General features: G+C 38.6%; 2 protein-coding genes across 3 annotated transcripts; both read right to left on the bottom strand.

The window, feature by feature from the left end:
• On the bottom strand, nucleotides 1–5855 carry slc6a14 (solute carrier family 6 member 14). The gene is made up of 15 exons (XM_067506052.1): nucleotides 5536–5855; nucleotides 4859–5003; nucleotides 4619–4750; nucleotides 3827–3988; nucleotides 3293–3407; nucleotides 3076–3208; nucleotides 2538–2678; nucleotides 2329–2464; nucleotides 2078–2170; nucleotides 1860–1985; nucleotides 1655–1773; nucleotides 1476–1575; nucleotides 1265–1374; nucleotides 966–1133; nucleotides 1–861 (listed from the first exon to the last, which is right to left on the bottom strand). The coding sequence occupies exons 1-15, from the start codon at nucleotides 5599–5601 to the stop codon at nucleotides 712–714; spliced, it is 1896 nt and encodes a 631-aa protein (XP_067362153.1). The 5' UTR covers nucleotides 5602–5855; the 3' UTR covers nucleotides 1–711.
• Nucleotides 5856–8272: 2417 nt separating this feature from the next.
• On the bottom strand, nucleotides 8273–17521 carry fmoda (fibromodulin a). 2 transcript variants are annotated; one of them, XM_067506012.1, is made up of 6 exons: nucleotides 17386–17521; nucleotides 10872–11250; nucleotides 9976–10098; nucleotides 9744–9884; nucleotides 9404–9671; nucleotides 8273–9270 (listed from the first exon to the last, which is right to left on the bottom strand). In XM_067506012.1, the coding sequence occupies exons 2-6, from the start codon at nucleotides 11229–11231 to the stop codon at nucleotides 9119–9121; spliced, it is 1044 nt and encodes a 347-aa protein (XP_067362113.1). In that variant the 5' UTR covers nucleotides 11232–11250; nucleotides 17386–17521; the 3' UTR covers nucleotides 8273–9118. The 2 variants fall into 2 exon arrangements, with proteins under 2 accessions (XP_067362113.1, XP_067362112.1); XM_067506011.1 differs by lacking the exon at nucleotides 17386–17521 and adding an exon at nucleotides 11907–12044.
• Nucleotides 17522–17629: the final 108 nt, after the last annotated feature.

Below are 17629 nucleotides of genomic sequence, written 5' to 3'. Positions count from 1 at the left end.
TTATATTTTGGAAGGTGTAGTTTGTAAGAAAGTCAGCAATACTGGCTGCTGGACACCTGGACGTCTAATGTTGTTTGTGGATCCATGTAAATTTTCAGTCAAACTATTTTATCATACATCAGACAGACAGAAAAATCATAATTTATTTTAAAATATCACGGTGAGGAAAAGAGGATCTTATTAATCAGCAAGAAACTGTACATAACATGACACACAGTGAAACACAGTCGCTACTGATAGAGCATTAAACACTGTGGACAGACAGTGAAGCAAATACGACGACAAAGACAGACAAAATAGGAACGATTACCTTATTTTAAAAGCCCACTGTCCCGTACTTTTGATATATACCTTACTTTGAATGAAATCAAATATAATCTCTACAGTCACTATAATCGCTACTCACCACTCACGGTTTGTTTATTAGTTTGTGTGGTCAAGTATTACATTAACCTAAATTCTCTTTTACTGCATAAATTAACCTCAGATAAACATGTCAAATAGTTTCCTACCTGTCCCAGCAGGTAATAGTGGACAGCAGATGTAACCTCCTGATGAACAGATATTCTACATTTTATAAAATGGAATACTGTAATATCTGCATCCTAAGGTAAAAACAGTCCTTAACTTAATTCGTTTTAATTTTCATTACAATCTGTTAACATAGTACACTGTTTCACCAAAGGAAATGATAAACATACAAAATACACATTAAAGCCATGAACTAGAGAGAACATTAACTTCTGGTCTGACTCTACTTCTCTTCCTGCCGCGGCAGCTTTCTTCAGTGTAGCGTTCTCCTCGATGGACATCCAGGTAGGGATGCCATTCTTCGGATGGAGAGCACAATGACTTGAAACGCTGTGGAACAGAAAAGGTTTGGTTTTCTAAAACTTCACTGCAATGCTTTGAACAAAATAAACAAGAAGATGTGTTTCCAGGTATCATAAAACACACACACACACCTTCCAGGGGCTTCCCTCTGCCTTTGTCATCCTATACACAGCAACAACAGGGATACAGAGGAGGATAAATACAACCATGCACCAGCCCAGGGCCAAACCCCAGATTGGAAACTGGACCTCTCCATAGGAAGGTGGTGTAAACGTCATCAGAGACCAGACCAGGATCACCTATGCAACAATTACTATGGGTTTAATTGATTGTGTAAAGCATTTACGGCAGTAAATACAGATTTTGCGATGGCACATGGTTACCAATTATAACCTATTATGTCAAGGGCATTGTGTAAGGCTGTACTCACCACTATGAGGCAGGGGCTGATGAAGAACCAACATGTTCTCCACCACAGCCAGAAAGTGAAACTCTTCTTTCCAAGCATCATCTCAATGTCTTTAATAAAACGATTCCCTCCTGTTAAGCATGAGAAGAATGCACATGCATGTACCCAGCTGCAGATAAAAGCTGCCTCTGTCACATTTGTCAATGCAACTGTCTCCAGTAATCATATTTACCATATATGTAGCAGACACCAATGATTTCCAAGAGAGCCAGAACTAGCAGCACCCAGCTGGCAACAAACTGGTCGATTAGAGTCACCCAGTATATTCCTGCCTACCTCAAACATACACAGACACACACAGACTTATTAATTAGGCCTCTGTCAGATAACAGTGATAAATGTTAAATTTACCTGTGTGATGCATGGTAGGCCCAGGAGGTAGAGGATGGCACATGTTGTTACAGTTAAAAAGGCACGTTTGGATTTGAAGACTTTAGGGAAGGCATCAAGTAGACACGTGGTGATCACCTCTAATGACAACAAGAGAGATGAGAATGCAGCAATGTGCAATAGCAGCACTGCTACGAATGTTATATGAACGAAAGTAAAATCTAACCTATTCCTGCAAACTGAGAGTCCAGACCAACAGTCAAAAGCATGAAGAAGAACAAAATGGACCACAGAGGGGAAATAGGAAGCTTAGACAAAGCATCTGGATATGCAATGAATGCAAGGCCAAATCCTGCACAAAGACAGAAGAACAAAATGTTAGAGGGCACCTGGCAGTTTTCCACATCTTTACTAATTGGCGCTCACATGGTGTGTCTCCCTGACCTTCCTTCACAATTTCACTGACAGGCATTTTGTAGACTTGAGCCATGTGACCCAAGATTGAAAATATGGCAAATCCTGCAAGAACACTGGTACCTAAGACGAGATGAAAACAGGGAAAAATGTATGTAGAGTAGAATGTAATGCTGAAGTTAATTTTTACGTTTTACTCTTCCTTCTTTAAATTTCTTTTCTCTTTATCAATACATTATTTTATAACTTTCTTTAAACATTATTGAAAGCTTTGATCCTACCTGCATTAGTAAGTGTTACAATAAAGGAGTCCTTGAACACATTGTTGTGAAAATTGTTATAGGAGGCAAGTGTCATGACTCCACCCCAGCCAATAGAGAGAGAGTAAAAGGTCTGAGTTGCTGCATCTTTCCAGACCTAAAAAAGGTCATAGTTTGAATAAAAATATACATTTATTTTATTTTTTCAAACAGCAAAGATGGGTTCCTACCTGTGCTTCAGTGAGTTTAGTCAAATTTGACTGGGCACCAATGTAGAATTCAATCCCATCTCTTGCTCCCTCTAGTGTCACACCTCTGATCAGCAAGATCACAATCACCACATAAGGAAATGTAGCAGTGAAATACACAACCTGAAGACAAAAGCAAAGATTTAACATTGCAAAAAGTCATTATTTCATTTGCGTTTTTGTCCATTGCTGCTGCTGTTTTTAAAACATTGTACAATTGGGCTGCAAATGTGAACATGTGTGACACCTGACTGTCCACAGCTAACAAAATCCACCTCCCTGTAACTTCAAAGCTCACTTATTGTATCATGCATATTATATCTCAGGTTTTTCTCTTGTAAAACCAAAGTGTGAAAACAAACAATTTTCTTCTTATCCAGAACTCAATCTTACAGCAGAAACATGTTAAAATGTGAGATTTGAGGTGATGGTTAGTAGATGTTGTAACTTGGTCTATGGTTTAAGCAGCTGAGGGGAGGTTTGTTGTAGACAAGGAGACGATGTGACATGGATGACTTACTTTTCCTGATGACTTAATGCCTCTGATGAGCGCTGCAGCAACAAGTGTGGAGCTCAGCAGCAGACAGAGAGCCAAGTGCCAAACTACTGGTCCTGTTTCGTTTAGACCACTGGATCTCTGTAGAGCCACACGACTGAGGAGAAGAGACATTTGAATCTGAAACCACAGCAGTATGACAATATCTTTGTGTTTTTTTGTATGAGTGTGTGATTCTTACTCCCAGTACTGTTCACTTGGACTCTGCAATGGAACTGAGACCATGTCAGATGAAGGACAAGTGCTGTTTTCCTGAGTCCAGTTGGTCACTAAAACACCACTTACATTACAAGACACTGGAAAAGCAGAAAGGACCATATCTTGCTTAAAATATCAGTCCATGCAGTTACTATGTACATAATACTACAGGTACATACAGCATATGGTAAACAAGTTTGATCTGAGGTGGTTTTTGATTTGATTTTATGTGTCTATAAAATTAAAAGTTAAAATTATTAAACAAACAGCACTCAAAGTGCTCCTTGTTTTTAAGAATTCATTTAATTCACATTGTTATTTTGTCGTTGGTGTTTCAACTCCCCCCAAAATAAACAAAGTCAACCGCTATTGCTTAATAATGACAAAAAAAATCAAAAAACTCTCCTTAACATAAATTATTTTATACGTTAGGCGATTTGATTTCAGTGTAATTCATGTACAACTGAAAGTGGAACTAAGTTCAAGAATGACAAAGGACAGAGCATTTAAAAACTACCTTTGGGAGTGCTGCTGCAATTACTGTCAGCCCAGCTGAAGCAGCCGGACCACGGCAGAGGAGACTGGAAGGAGGCGAACATGTAGTACAGGCTGTAGGCGATGATGACATTATAGTAAATTGATACTATTAGAGTCACCATAACCATGGCAACACCAACACCTGGAGAAACCAAAAGAGAAGGTTTAAGGGTTTGTTGTCTTGTAGGGGCACCACATCCCTCATCAAATTTAGTAATTAAAAGTTTTCTCTGGCCCCTCCCACTGCGTGTTGAAATAGACTTGATTTTGGGACAAATGTTTATGAGGAGGTGACAATGATGACAATCATCAGAGAAGCTACCATTGTATGTTTGGTAAGAGTAGTAAGCCAATTTAAAAATAGCCAACTGTAACTAATTTCTCTAGAACACTGTGTTAAATTTCTACCTTAAGCTGACGTCTTGCTGACGTCCTCCATGTCTCTGTGACTGAGCGGTTATGTTATTTTATTTATTATTATTTCTTTCTTAGCACCTGTCTCTAGCTCTTTCTCTTTTCTAGTTAAAAGTATACATTTCACCTGAATGTTCTTGTAAAGATGTTTAAAACATGTTGTCTCAGTTTAACAATGTATTTCCACCAGCCACATTAAGCCCAGTAATTACTACAGTCTAATTCTGGAAACATGACAAAGCATTAAAAGAAAACAGCCAGGTGAGTCTAGGAGCCATATATACAATGGGTTTGTGGTTCCCCAGTTGACCATTAACAGCAGTCTCATTAAATCCCCTATTTTTCAGAGCAGTCTTACCCTGCAGTATTGGCACTGCACTCCATACATTAATTGGACCCTGGCTGCAGAATTGACCAAAGGCACTTTCCAGGAAGAAAAGAGGAATTCCCGTAACGACCAACATCACAAAATAGGGGATAAGAAAGGCTCCTGCTCCAAATAAAGGAATATGGTGAAGAGGTACAAAAGAAAGTTAATAAGAGCAGGTTTTTTTTGGATCTCTAGTGCGAAGAGATTAGATACCAAACACCTTCTTACCCCCTCCATTCTTATAGGCCAGGTATGGAAATCTCCAGATGTTTCCAAGTCCAACAGCATAGCCAATCGTAGATAGGATGTACTCACTCTTGGTGGCCCAGTTTCCACGTTCAGTATTCTCATCCCCATCATCCACATGTGGACCCTGCTCATTGAAAAGGCCCAAACCTCAAATTGTGCTCGTTATATCTGGTGTATTTGGAACGGCTGCAGTTAAATGGTAGAAAGGAGCAATACATACAGTATATGCCTTAAGTCTACATACTGTAATGATATCTAACACAAATATAAAGTATGGATATTATGGGGAATAACTGCGTTATTTTCAATTAAAGTTATTTGTCACTTCAGTCAGAAAGGGGAAAAAAGGCGACACTTGTTCCATTATCTAAGGCTTTTCACCGACAGTTTCAGTATAGTTTCAGCTTTAGCCACTCGCTTTTATATGTTATGTTTTATATGTTAAGTATAATTAACAACAAATTAAATACCAAATTAAGCAAGCATTGTGTTTTATTCTTTGCTCTTTTTTGATTCATATTTTTTTTCCAGACATATATATACATAAACTTAAATACATACAAAATACATACATTCACCTAATTTGTCAATCATATTAAGTTTTTGTGTTGTAAACTATCAAGTCAAATTCTGGTTAAATAGATCTGCAGTCCTACCTGGTCAACAACTGCAGGATTTCTGAAAATTAAGTCCTTGAAACTGTTCCAGCCGTATTTCCGCATGTTCGTTCACCTGTTATTTTAAACATCTGTATAAGAAATTCAGAACACTAAGAATCGTCTGTTTTAAAGTCCCCTCCACTAATGGACAAGGGAGGGATGTTTTACAGCCAATCACCTGCCTTGACCCTCCCCCACAGCACCTCTGACCTGCATGTATGTGTGTAAAACTTTATACTAGAATCATAATTTAATGTCCATTAGTAAAGGAACTTCCATTTTTGATAAGAGCAGTGACCAACACCCATTTAACCTGAAAGATACAGCTACTAAATGTCTCTGTGTGATGATTCCGACCCTAATATTATGGTACTCCTTTCTACTGTACAATGTCACATGAAGCACATGTCGTCACAGCTCCCACCCCACCCTTAAAGCCACTGTTGTTAGTAATGACGGATAGACCTCATTTTGGTCAGTGACATCTGCACATAATGACCGTACTGTTAGCTCCTCTATGTCTGTGTCATGTATAATTACAGCCTGGACACTGACCACAACACCGCAGCTGGTGACAGAGTCTTGCATTACCGATTAATCAACAGATTATTAAAACCGGTGTACACACATACACATCCCCAGAGAAATTTGATTATTTCCATTTTCCAATTTTTTCAAATAGATATTCTCTCTCATAACAATGAGTAAGTGTCATATGCTAGTTTTGTCTTCTTTTACAGTTGATCGGATTTTTCATATATGTTTAATAAAACTATGGGATGTTTGATGTTTTTCTCTATCAGCAAATAAACAGTATCTTGGGTATTTTGCAGCGCCATAGAAGTGAAGTATTTAAGGTGTGAACTATGAGCTGCAACATCCGGGTCTTAAGGTGGGACCTTTGCCGCATATAATATGTGCTTTTTAATACTTTTCATCACTTCAAATTAAACATCTAATAAAAGGTATAAAATACCCCACTCTTAATTTGAAAAGACAATTTTAATACTTGTGACTGCTTTGCTGTGACACGTATTTACAGCAACAGGAGGTGAAGTTGTATGTTCTCATTGCAGTGCTTCAGAGTATGAAAATTACTCAGCAGATCTGTTCCAATGTCTGAGCTTTTTTAAAAGTCTTCAGTGAGTGAACAGATGCTCATCAGTGACCTCTTGGCTTTATCTGTTTTCATTGTTCCAGTCTGCAGTGGCTTCTGCTGTGAGCCCTTTTGAGCTCAATGACGTGTAGCCACAACATGACCACAACTCTTAACCTATAACATGAATTAGCTGTAATGACAGTAAACTTGGTGAAGCCACAGATTACAAAACATAGTGACATAGCAAAATATTGTAAATATAGACATCCTGTGTGCTCTAAACATTTTGGTCAGGTGACACATAGTCTAGTGATTCAGCTGATTAGAGGGAGTGGCATTGTTTTATAAAACTCCAAAAAAAACAAAATCACAAAAACAACATTTAGTCTTAAAGTCAATACTGCTGGAGAAAGTTTTTGACATTTGACATTGGTATGAGCACCTTAATGAAACCACTAAACCACCATGGTAAGGTTAACCATGCTCTCTGTACTTCAGTAGTGCTTTTTGCTATGGATACAACACTAAACCAAACAAACTGTAACCAAAAAAGCACAAAACACAATGCAGTGCAGTGTTATGGTTAGTTGTTACTAACTAGGAATCAGAGCTCACAGATTTGGCATAAAGATAGCGGCTACTGTATGAAGCTAATCAAAGCATCGCAGCTGCAAACTGCACCCTTCTGTCACCACCAACTTTGCTTTAGCAAACGCCTACAGCAAACATTTGCAGGATAGCAAGTTAGCTGAATGTCAGAGTAACTGTTACTTTGTTGTTAAGCTGACACAGCACTTTGCTCAGTAAGCACTGAAAACAACTCATGCAGCTCTCCACCTCTCTGCTCCCTTCTTCTATAGCCCATCACCCTCTCTGTCTGCCATGCAGCAGCATAACAGCCCTTCTTGTGCTGATTGGCTGTAATTACTGGCCAAAAAATTTAGTTTTATTCCTCATTTGCTTCACATATCCAAGGGGGCCTGGTGGCTCAATCGGGAGAGCGTCGGGTTGGGATGCAGAATCGAATCCCACAGACCAGGTGTGGCCCGACCCAGCCACCAAGGGCCACATTGGTGCTCGTCCCGAGCCTGGATAAATTGGGAGGGGTGCAGCATGAAGGGCATCCGGGGTAAAAAACTTACGCCAAATCAACGTGTGGCACACATTCCGCTGTGGCGACCCCTGAAGTGACACGCCAAAAGCTGTTGATCTTTGACTGTACAGAGCCAAGGCTTCACACCACCAAAGGAGGACAGACAAAAACAGGAGCATGAAGAACGTGATAAAAACATGACAAAAATGTGTAATAAGAATTTTTGAATTTGAAGAATTCTTATAGGACATTTTTGCTATGGTCAATAAACTAAAAGGTTCCTTTTTCTCTACATTTATGGAATATAATTATACATTGATCTTAAAGGCATTGTTAATGATAAAACAAATACAAACTGCTGGAATATACAAAGTCAGGCACTAAATTACAGGATCAAAATAGACTTGAATTATCTACAGTTCTAAGAAAAAGCATTTTTACTGTGTCATTCAAGTTCAGTTTTTTAAAAAGTTGAAAAAGAAAATCCATACTGGGTGATACATCAGAAGAAAGAAAGCACAGAGGTGTTTTTAATAATCTCAGCTTTTATTAATTTTGCCTTTGGGCAGGCACACATACAGTCAACTGTTTGTCGGTATGATAAATTCATGCAATATTTACAGTAACTCAAAAATCAGATCAGCCAAAGTTGTCTGAATGCATGATTCACTAAGGGACCGTATGGAGATAGTTTTCATAAAGATATCTCTCTATGTATTTAAGGAAAGTTAATTTCACTGTGCAAACAGAGGATCAAAACATTTTTTAATTAAAAAACTTTTGCCTCAATGCGTCAAACTGCAGTAAGGTATTTATGAAATTACACTAATCACGCTATACCCGATTCACAAATACAGGATGTTTATCATCAGCTTATTAAACAAGACAATAACTAGGCATGGAACAAGGCAGAGGAAGAAAGAGATAAAGACAGCTACAGATTCAAAATAAAAACCGCGATTACAAAGATCTTTGACCCTCACAGCAACATATAACAAGGATCGAGGTCAGATTATTTTCAGTAAACACAAATATCAAGGCTGGCTTATATATAACATTGAGCTTATATACTGAATTTAGAGGCGAAAAGCTCATTTACTGTCATTTTATCAAATTGAGATTAATAATCACATTTCCAGGCAACATATAGCTATACTGAATTGAATTGTCTGCTAAAAGTTTTCAAGAGGCTGTAAAATCACTGACAAATATGAAAGTCTTTGCTCTCCCTATGCTGAAAAATGTAGATTTTAACTAATGCCATCTACTGTTAAAGGATGTTCGTGCCCCAAATACGGTTTCACACGTCAGAAAAACAATGTGTCACAGTGTCGATGCATGTTGCGAACTGAGCTGTGCTTGTCCCACAGCCTGTACCGTACACACAGTTACACCTCAATGTTGGAAGCCAGACGCAGGCAGAACGATGACTCTGAAGGTATGTCCTCACGACTGATCTCGTTCCCGTCCAGACGCAGCGTCCGCAATTTGGAGAAACTGGTCACATCGACAACAGAGCAGAAACTACCCAGAGTGAACTCTACGAGCACAGGACAAAGGAGCAGCCATATGCATTTGTGACAGTCTACAAATCTGCAGAGTTTTATTGCAGTGCAATACTCAACTTATACTGGTAACATAACATAAAAGCATGTGTGTATGAAGTGTTTTACCTTTGATCTGGTTTGCCTGAAGATAGAGATGTTGCAGTGTCGTGCTGACTAGAGGGATTCTCTCCAGTTTGTTAAAGCTCAAATCGAGCTCCACCAGCCCGGTCACATTAAAGGTGTTAGGGGGGATTCCCTTGTCTGTGAGCTGGTTGTGAGCCAGCCTGATGTACTGCAGCTGAGTGAAACGTTGCAGGAAGTCATCTGGTAGAGAGCTAATGGTGTTGGACTCCAGGTAGAACTGGTGCAGATGTTCAGGGAGGTCCTCTGGGACCTAGAAGCAGTTTATGAAGATACATCAAGATTTCACTAAATGGGTCATACTGTATGCAAACTATCTTATCACCTGTGTCAACTTGTTGCTGCTAATGTCCAGCAGTGTTAGGGATTTTAGTCCTTTCAGTGATGTGCTCATATCTGTGACAGCGTTGTCATGGAGATACAGGATAGTGAGGTTATCCATTCCCTGTAGGTCTGAAGGTGTTACCTAGGCAAAAGTGCCAAATATTTTGAAGGTTAATGTTCCAGATGTATGGGAGAAGAGCTGTACATCAATGTCAAACTGAACAACACACTACCTTTTCAATCTTGTTATGGTTGAGTCTCAAGTCTCGCAGTGAACGAGGGAGATTAGAAGGAATGCTGGTCATATTGTTGTGTTGTAGATATAAACGCTCCAGGCTCGTCAACTTCAGAAATGCCTAAAATCGACATGATGAACAAGCGGAATAAATGTTAGGATGAAAAGGTTCAGTCATAATGAAATCACAGTTATTCTTTTTGTATACAAAATGTTTTTGATCTTCTGGCTTGGAAGAAAGAAATTGGGTCTTTAGGGGAAATACCAGAAAAGCCACATGTAGTGGTGTTAGTGTTTGCATTTGATTGGCAGCAGCTGGCAGGCTGACTTTGAGAAAGACAACATGAGACGTTTAACTCAATCCAAATGGTCAGAAGGAAGGTATTTGCATGTAAGTTTAGATGCTGTTTTAATGTACTTGCAGCTGCAGCATAGATAAATGCCATCTGACTTAAGTCTGTGTACCCTTTGGCCTGTGAGAAGGGTAACAACACTTCTATGCAAATATGGAAATGAAATTTCAATGAGATTCTAATTTATCGAAAACATTGTATGCACTGAAGAATATTTTTTTGAAACAAATTTCTCAATTTTTCAATTTCTCTGTACTATCATGAAAGCAAAAAAAGAAAGAAAACGTTTGTGCTTTTGTTTTGTGAATTTTTTTCATTCATAAGGTTCGGTGTAGCACATATAAAACATGAAATGTAATTTCAGTTAGACTTCAAGCCAAAAACATTTACAATAACTAAAATTCTTAATTCGTTCATTCACATGCAGCAATAAAAGTGTTTCTTTTATTTTGTAATTACACATCTGGGGTCCTCTAACAACCCAAACATTACTGCATTACCTAACATGTGTGTCTGGGATTGAGAACAAACGCAGGTTTACCTTCTTGCCAATGGCCTCAGATGTCAGCTGGTTGTAATGCATCATGAGCCACACAAGACTGGTTGCGTTCATCAGAGCCAAGTCGGGCACAGCTGTAATGGCATTGTTTTGGAGGTACAGGTACTTGATATGGGAGGGAATGACTGGCATTGCTGTCAGGCCCCGCCCATCACAGTACATAGAAACAGGGTAGGAATGGGGGCAGTCACACTCTTCAGGACATTCCCCTCCTTTGATGTCTGCCTGCAGAGAGTCAAAGTGGGATCTTTGGCTCCATCCAAACAGCCAAGCAAAGGGGTCCTCTGCTTGGGAGAGAGCGAGTGGAAGCAGGGCAGACAAGAGGACAATCACCAAACGCATGGTCACGGTCCAGTTCAGTCTGACAGAGAGAACAAAGAGAAACAGTGGCACTGGAATTCAAAATAGAAAAAAATCATTTCCAAGTCAACAAATTACTTTTGTTAATGAAACTATGTCGACTGTGAAAGTGATACAGCTCAGAGTAAGCCATACTGTAGTAAAAGCTATGCTAATCTTCTGTATGCAAGGTCTTCTCTTGTACTACACAGATAACAGATTTGTGAAAAATAGCAATAAAACACTTAATTACAAACCAAAATTTAAAAACAATCTCTGACATCACAGAAAAAAAAAATCATTCTTGAAGAATATATTTACCTATAAACACTTGACTTTATAAGTTTACTGCTCTCAAATTGAAGTAAATCAACATAAGTAGCCCAGCAAATCTCTACTTTGGTTAGACTGCCTGCGGAGGGGCACATTCTTAGAGGTATTAACCCGAGGGGAATCCAGAAAGGAAGCATCAAAAAAGAAAAACAAAGGAAAAAAACAAGCTTTTGTAAATGTTGCTACTCCTGCCTAATGATTACCCTCTAGTTCAGGAGAGGAAATATAAGCTCAAACTAAATTAGGGCTGGAGCCCCACGTCTTTATTCATCTCTTATAAAAATAGTATAGAAACATTAGCACAAAGAAAGACATGTTCACACACATACAAAGACACACACCTACCTGATTACAGAGACTGGCCCTCCGTGTCCCCTTTTCTCTGTCAGAATGTGCTCAGGACTGGAGGGGACTCAGACAAAAGCCTTCCTCCTCTCACTTGTTTCCTTTCCATTCTGCCATTCCCCCTTTCCCCTCTTCTCTCTATTTCTTTCTTTTTGGTTTCTTCCACCCCCCTCTTCCACCCACCTGCACCCCATTCAGTTCAGTCAGTTATGGTCCAGTGTACCCCACACCCTAATCTGGAGCCTCCTTTCTCACTATTGTGAGTGATGTGAGAGTCAGGGGCTGCAAAGGATTATTCCCAACTGTGTGCATTGAGATTCTCTTAGTTGATCCTAAGACAAATAAGGCTTTATGCTAGAAGTGGACAAGAGTGGGATCATAGTTTAACTTGTCAAAACATGATACAAAATTAAAAACTGTGATTGATCCTGGTGGTACTTTTTTTGTTAAATCATATGGTTTCCTGTTAAGGCATGTGTCTAGACTCATGTACTCCTTGCACTACTTGTTTTTTGGATATACTGCCAGATATAAAACTTTGCTGAAGTATCTCATTGCTCTTTAGCTCAATCAGCGGCACAAACATTCAGTGATTTGCTGAGAAGGTAGATTCCCTTCTCTCCGATCTTCCCAACAACCCTACATATTGTGAAGGGTTAAATGAAAACATGTGAGACAGTCCTCTCATATTGTCTGTCTGGACTTAATGTGGGCCTCTTCCTGCCTCTGCATCTTCTCCCCGACATGAGCTTCATCAGAATCAGGGTTTTTACTCGCTTTCATCTTTCATCTCTGCAAGAGAATGTCCAAAATACTTTATCCCTCTTTCCTTTCTCCATCCTATTCTCTGTTTCTGGTTATAAAGTTACAAAGTATTGTAATGCAACAAGTGGAGAATATAGTGACTGTATCAACATAAATATGACGTGTTAGGCCTTTATTTGTTTGGAATTAAATGCCGTGCATTATAATATTCAACACATTGAAATGATCAGTTATACTTGAACAATGTCATTTCATGCTGTCAGCAAACCCACATACTTGTGTTTCTTACAAAGATCCACATGCAGACCGGAGAAAGAAGTATTATCCAGGGGCTAGAGTGTAGACATTATTGGGGAGTTGGGCTGAACTTGCTTGCTGCTACCCATGTTGTTTATATTCTTTGACCCCTTATTTACCTGGAAAAAAAACAAAGCGTGTAGAGACACTGTTTGCCTCTGCTCATTTATCTACCTAAACATTGTAAAGAAATTTTAAAAAAGGAACAGTGCAGCAAGCAGATTACATTACGTCAAAGCTGAGTGGAAGAAATGTGTTGATGAATTTGAGGGACACAAATTGGGATCTTTCAGGATTTAATAAGGATTGAACTTGGCATATCTCCTTAACATAAGGCACAAACAGTACAGTAAAATACTGCAGTTTCTTCTTGCAGCTAGAGGAGACACTTATGTCTTTTGTATGTGTCCACTGGCATAAGTAGACACTAGATTCAACAAACATTTTGCCAGAAATGGGACCGTCCATATTTATTTTTCAGCTGTTTTTTAACTGAGTAACGGATTTAAAGAAATCCATCCCCTTATTCATCACTGACTCTGACATCCTTAAGAGGTTTAATAACTTATACAGCATAACATCAAAGGCCTGTGTATATATGAGGTGTTTAGGTGGATACACTCTGTAAGAAACAGAAGGTGAAGCAGTTCTCATTTAGTGTGAGAAATTGATTCCTTGCTGGCCAAACCTTCAAAGTAAGAGGCCTGGGTGGACTCTAGGTAGCTCCAAACACTCCCAGCCTCCACCCGTGTCTGTACCCCCAACTCCTGTCTAGGTTATGAGCAGACTTGAGCAGGGCTAAGTAGATCAGAGGAGCAGGCACTTTCATCACAAGTCATGAACTCTTCACTGGAATGTCACAGGAATTTTCACTCTGTAAATTGCATCTTTGATCACTTACCTGCAGACAAAGACAAAAAGGCTACTATAAAAATCCCCCTAACAAGAGATCCAAGCCTTGCATATACTCATTCAGATTTTCTGTCATCCAACTCATGTAACCCTCTTTATTGTCATCATAGGTGAAGTGTCTTCTTTTTGAGTAAGATGTTGGAAATGTTTTTTTTGCCACTGACAGATGTTGAACATTTAAAATTAAGGAGGGCAACGCAGATCTGTCAAAATTAATTTGCATTAGTCTGCAGCTTTCCCATTACTACAGTAAATACCAACTCACAATGTGGCGCCATACCTTTTACTACATACTCTGTGTGTCCATATCTAAGAACAGTGTAGTAACCCTGACATTACTGTAACCATTACATGTTTAACCCCAACTGTAGCCATAACCCTAACTAAAAAAATAAGACTAAACCCTATAATTTAATGGTTAGCTCTATGAGCACCAGATTTTTCTCTCTACACACACACACACACACACACACACACTGCAACAACCATGAACCCTCGTCAGTAATTCTTGACCAAACATTCTCACTTTGTGGATGCCAAAGAAAATTGTAATTGTAACTTACATAATGAAAGTTCTGTATGAGATGCACACAAGCGTGGTCTCATTGGTCCCTGGACAGTATGTCACCTTAAGGTAATTTGAACCATGGCACCCCAGGGCACAGGGGCAGCTCAACCCATGCAATAGAAAACAGATGTCCATGCACACACACACACACACACACACACACACACACATTATGCACAGATGTTCACGATTATGCATCAGGCTCCTCATCTTTTTCTCATAGAGATAAAAGCAACATCTTTTTATGTATATTTGTTGGTAACAATAATAATTATGGGTCTAATCTAAATTCTGGTGTCATCCCAGCAAAGATTATGATTTGGCAAGTGTTGAATCTGCACTGAATGCACTGATGCACTGAATAAGTAGGTATTAAAAATACACAAAAAAGGTGTAGTGGTCTATGATGAATCCAACTGCCACATCACCGGTTCAACACTAAGGTAGAAATGTCCGGCACAGTGAAACTTTTTGTGAAACTGTTTGTAACTGGGTGACTTTGCACAGTGAGTTTGATTAGAATTTCTTTGTTCAGTCTGGAAGTTTTTTCTTTACTTTCAACAATGTGCCTTATACATACATAAATGCATAAATTGATGGTGGTCATCTTTTGGTATTAATGTGTTGCTTGTAAATTTAGAAAACACTTACAAAACAGACCTTGCTCGCAAAAATAAAGCTTGTGTGCTATGGATTGCGCTGATGAAAGAGAGCCCTCTAGTGTCTGTGATGGGAAATGTTAGAGGAAAGAGGAAATGAGAACGGAAGAAAGACAAAAAAGTTATAAGAGGAAACGTTTATTTAGATTTTTTTTTTAATTGGCAATTTGTCTTTTTGTGATACTGGAAGACCAAAAAAAAAAAAAAAAAAAAAAACACCTCAAGCTCCACCTAACTACTCTATCCCATTTAAAATATTACACAAACAAAACAAACGAAAATGATTACTGATGTTATTTCACTTAACGTAAGTTGCTTTTATATAACAGATTATCTATAGTAACGGCATCATGCTGTAATCATGGTTTTGCCGTGCCCTTACAATATGACACCTGTTTGAGGAGCTGCTGTACCTGTTAGTTCCCAGACAGAAAACCACCTGAGGGCAACTTCTGCTTTGAGAAATCTTGATTACTGTAAAAAGATAATGACTCATTAACAAGCATACTAGTAATATACAATTATTAGTTACATGAACTGACTGACATTTTCTCAGAAGTTAAACCATAGTTGACGTCACATTACAGTAATGTTGTAATATTTAGACCTAGACTTAACGTTTTGTTTGGTTGATGAAGTTGCATCTGCTTAGACTAAAAAGACTTCTCTTAAAAAGAGTTTAGTCTACATTTATAATGATACACAAAATCATGTATTCGTTATTGATTATAGTGTTGCATTTTTAAGAAAATACAGTGGAAACATACCTATTCATCAACCTGCCTTAATTTACACATCTATACTCTTTAATCAAATCAGACTTTTTACAGATTTGAAGTGACAAGAAGTTGCACTATTTACTAAAAGCAATTCTAACAATACAAAGTGTCCTGTCTCCTGATAATGTCTCTAAGGACTACAGTACAGGTGTTGTCCCTTTGTTTGCTGTGTGTGCTTTCTTCTGCCTTTTCTCTTTCAAAGTAAACGACGGTAATAGATAAAAGTAAACCTATACAAAATGTTAATTCCCTATTGAAGAACACTTTTGTGGTCGATTAACACTCTGGGCAATATTGGATAATACAATAATGGGTAACACATGATAAAATAAATATGTTGAAATAATATTTTACTCTTCCTTTACAACAGTACATTTGGATATTCAGCTCAAGTAGAATAATCCCACGTGTGAGTGAAAATCTATGTGTAGATAACATAAAGCTTCAGTGAGAGGTGTTATTTTGGATCAGCGGAATCTTATCTTATCCCTTTTTTAGTTATGGATAAGCCAGATGGATGGAGCAGAGCAAAGAGTGTGTAGGATGCTGAGAAGCTGCTGTGCCCCAGCTCTTGTTCATGTTTACAAAAAAAATCTTGCTCAACCAGTTGCTCAACCAGTTCCAATCTGTTGCTAAAGAAGTATGTTACTGTGCGACAAGAATAATTCTGTTAATTTATATGGGAGAATGAAACACAGATTGAGAATGATGTTACTCTCATTGATTATAGAAGGGCTCTAGAGACTGTAATGTTAGTTGGACAACGGTTCAGCCGCTTTGACCCAAACTGAAAAATCTCAACAACTATCAAATGGATTACCAAGACAAATTGTGCAGACATTCATGCACCGGAGAGGATGGATCCGATTGACAGTGGTGGTCTGCTGGATTTTAGGTTAGTGTTAGCACCATTATGAGGCTCACATGATTGTTTTTTTGCCAACATTTGTCAAGAGGTTTGGTTGCTGTGAAATATAAGACGCGTGTGTCGATGTAATTAAAGTGATCCCCTGACATTTTTCATCACCACAACAGCTCTAATATAGATTGACTGACACTGTCACCTCATGTACAATGAATCCTCTTGAATCTGGTGATTCCTTCTGTAGCAAAACCAGAGGCTTTGTGATTGTAAAACTTCAGTTGAAACCATCATCAAATGACAATTTCAATTTGATTTACCAACCAGTTGAAGAATCGGTTTCATGACATAATAACCAGGACAATTACACACTTCTTTTCTCGAAATGTGTCTTTAACAGCTTTTAATCATTGGAAGATACACCTAAACTGCACTCACCAATCTCACCTGAAACTTTAATACACTGTAGGTATAATTAACACTAGAACTATGACAGAATTGTGGCATTTGGTCCATTATTTTCCCCCCACAACAAAACAACACAAAACCACACACACAGGCACCGGTTATGTCACAGATTAAACTGTACACCACTGTGGTTGTGATTCCGTGTATTTTTCCTAGAGGTCACTCTTACCTTGCTCTGATTAAAAACACAGTCCTCTCTCTTTCCTGTTGTTCCCCATCTTGTCTCTTTCCTCACAGTCCTATACTCAGATTTTCGGAGAGGGAATGAGGGGTGCAAATCTGGAATCGCTTTCCTTTGCTTCTGCTTAGTTCACATGCTTGACAGAAGTGCGTTCCTTAAACACACACACACACACACACACACACATGCAAAGGCTATTAAACATACACAGATGAATACAAAGATACTGTAC

This window comes from Channa argus, chromosome 5, assembly GCF_033026475.1.
Source record: "Channa argus isolate prfri chromosome 5, Channa argus male v1.0, whole genome shotgun sequence".
Classification (NCBI taxonomy): domain Eukaryota; kingdom Metazoa; phylum Chordata; class Actinopteri; order Anabantiformes; family Channidae; genus Channa; species Channa argus.
Note: the sequence above shows the minus strand (reverse complement) of the source record. Positions and strands in the feature narration are given on the sequence as shown.

Coding starts and splice junctions, on each gene's coding strand:
- slc6a14 (XM_067506052.1), bottom strand. CDS start 5,601: ATGCGGAAATACGGCTGGAACAGTTTCAAGGACTTAATTTTCAGAAAT. Junction 2,679..3,075: donor GCATTAAGTCATCAGGAAAA/GTAAGTCATCCA, acceptor TTTTGTCTTCAG/GTTGTGTATTTCACTGCTAC. Junction 1,986..2,077: donor CAGTGAAATTGTGAAGGAAG/GTCAGGGAGACA, acceptor GTCTTTGTGCAG/GATTTGGCCTTGCATTCATT.
- fmoda (XM_067506012.1), bottom strand. CDS start 11,231: ATGCGTTTGGTGATTGTCCTCTTGTCTGCCCTGCTTCCACTCGCTCTC. Junction 10,099..10,871: donor CTGAGGCCATTGGCAAGAAG/GTAAACCTGCGT, acceptor TGTCGATTTTAG/GCATTTCTGAAGTTGACGAG. Junction 9,885..9,975: donor ACCATAACAAGATTGAAAAG/GTAGTGTGTTGT, acceptor ACTTTTGCCTAG/GTAACACCTTCAGACCTACA.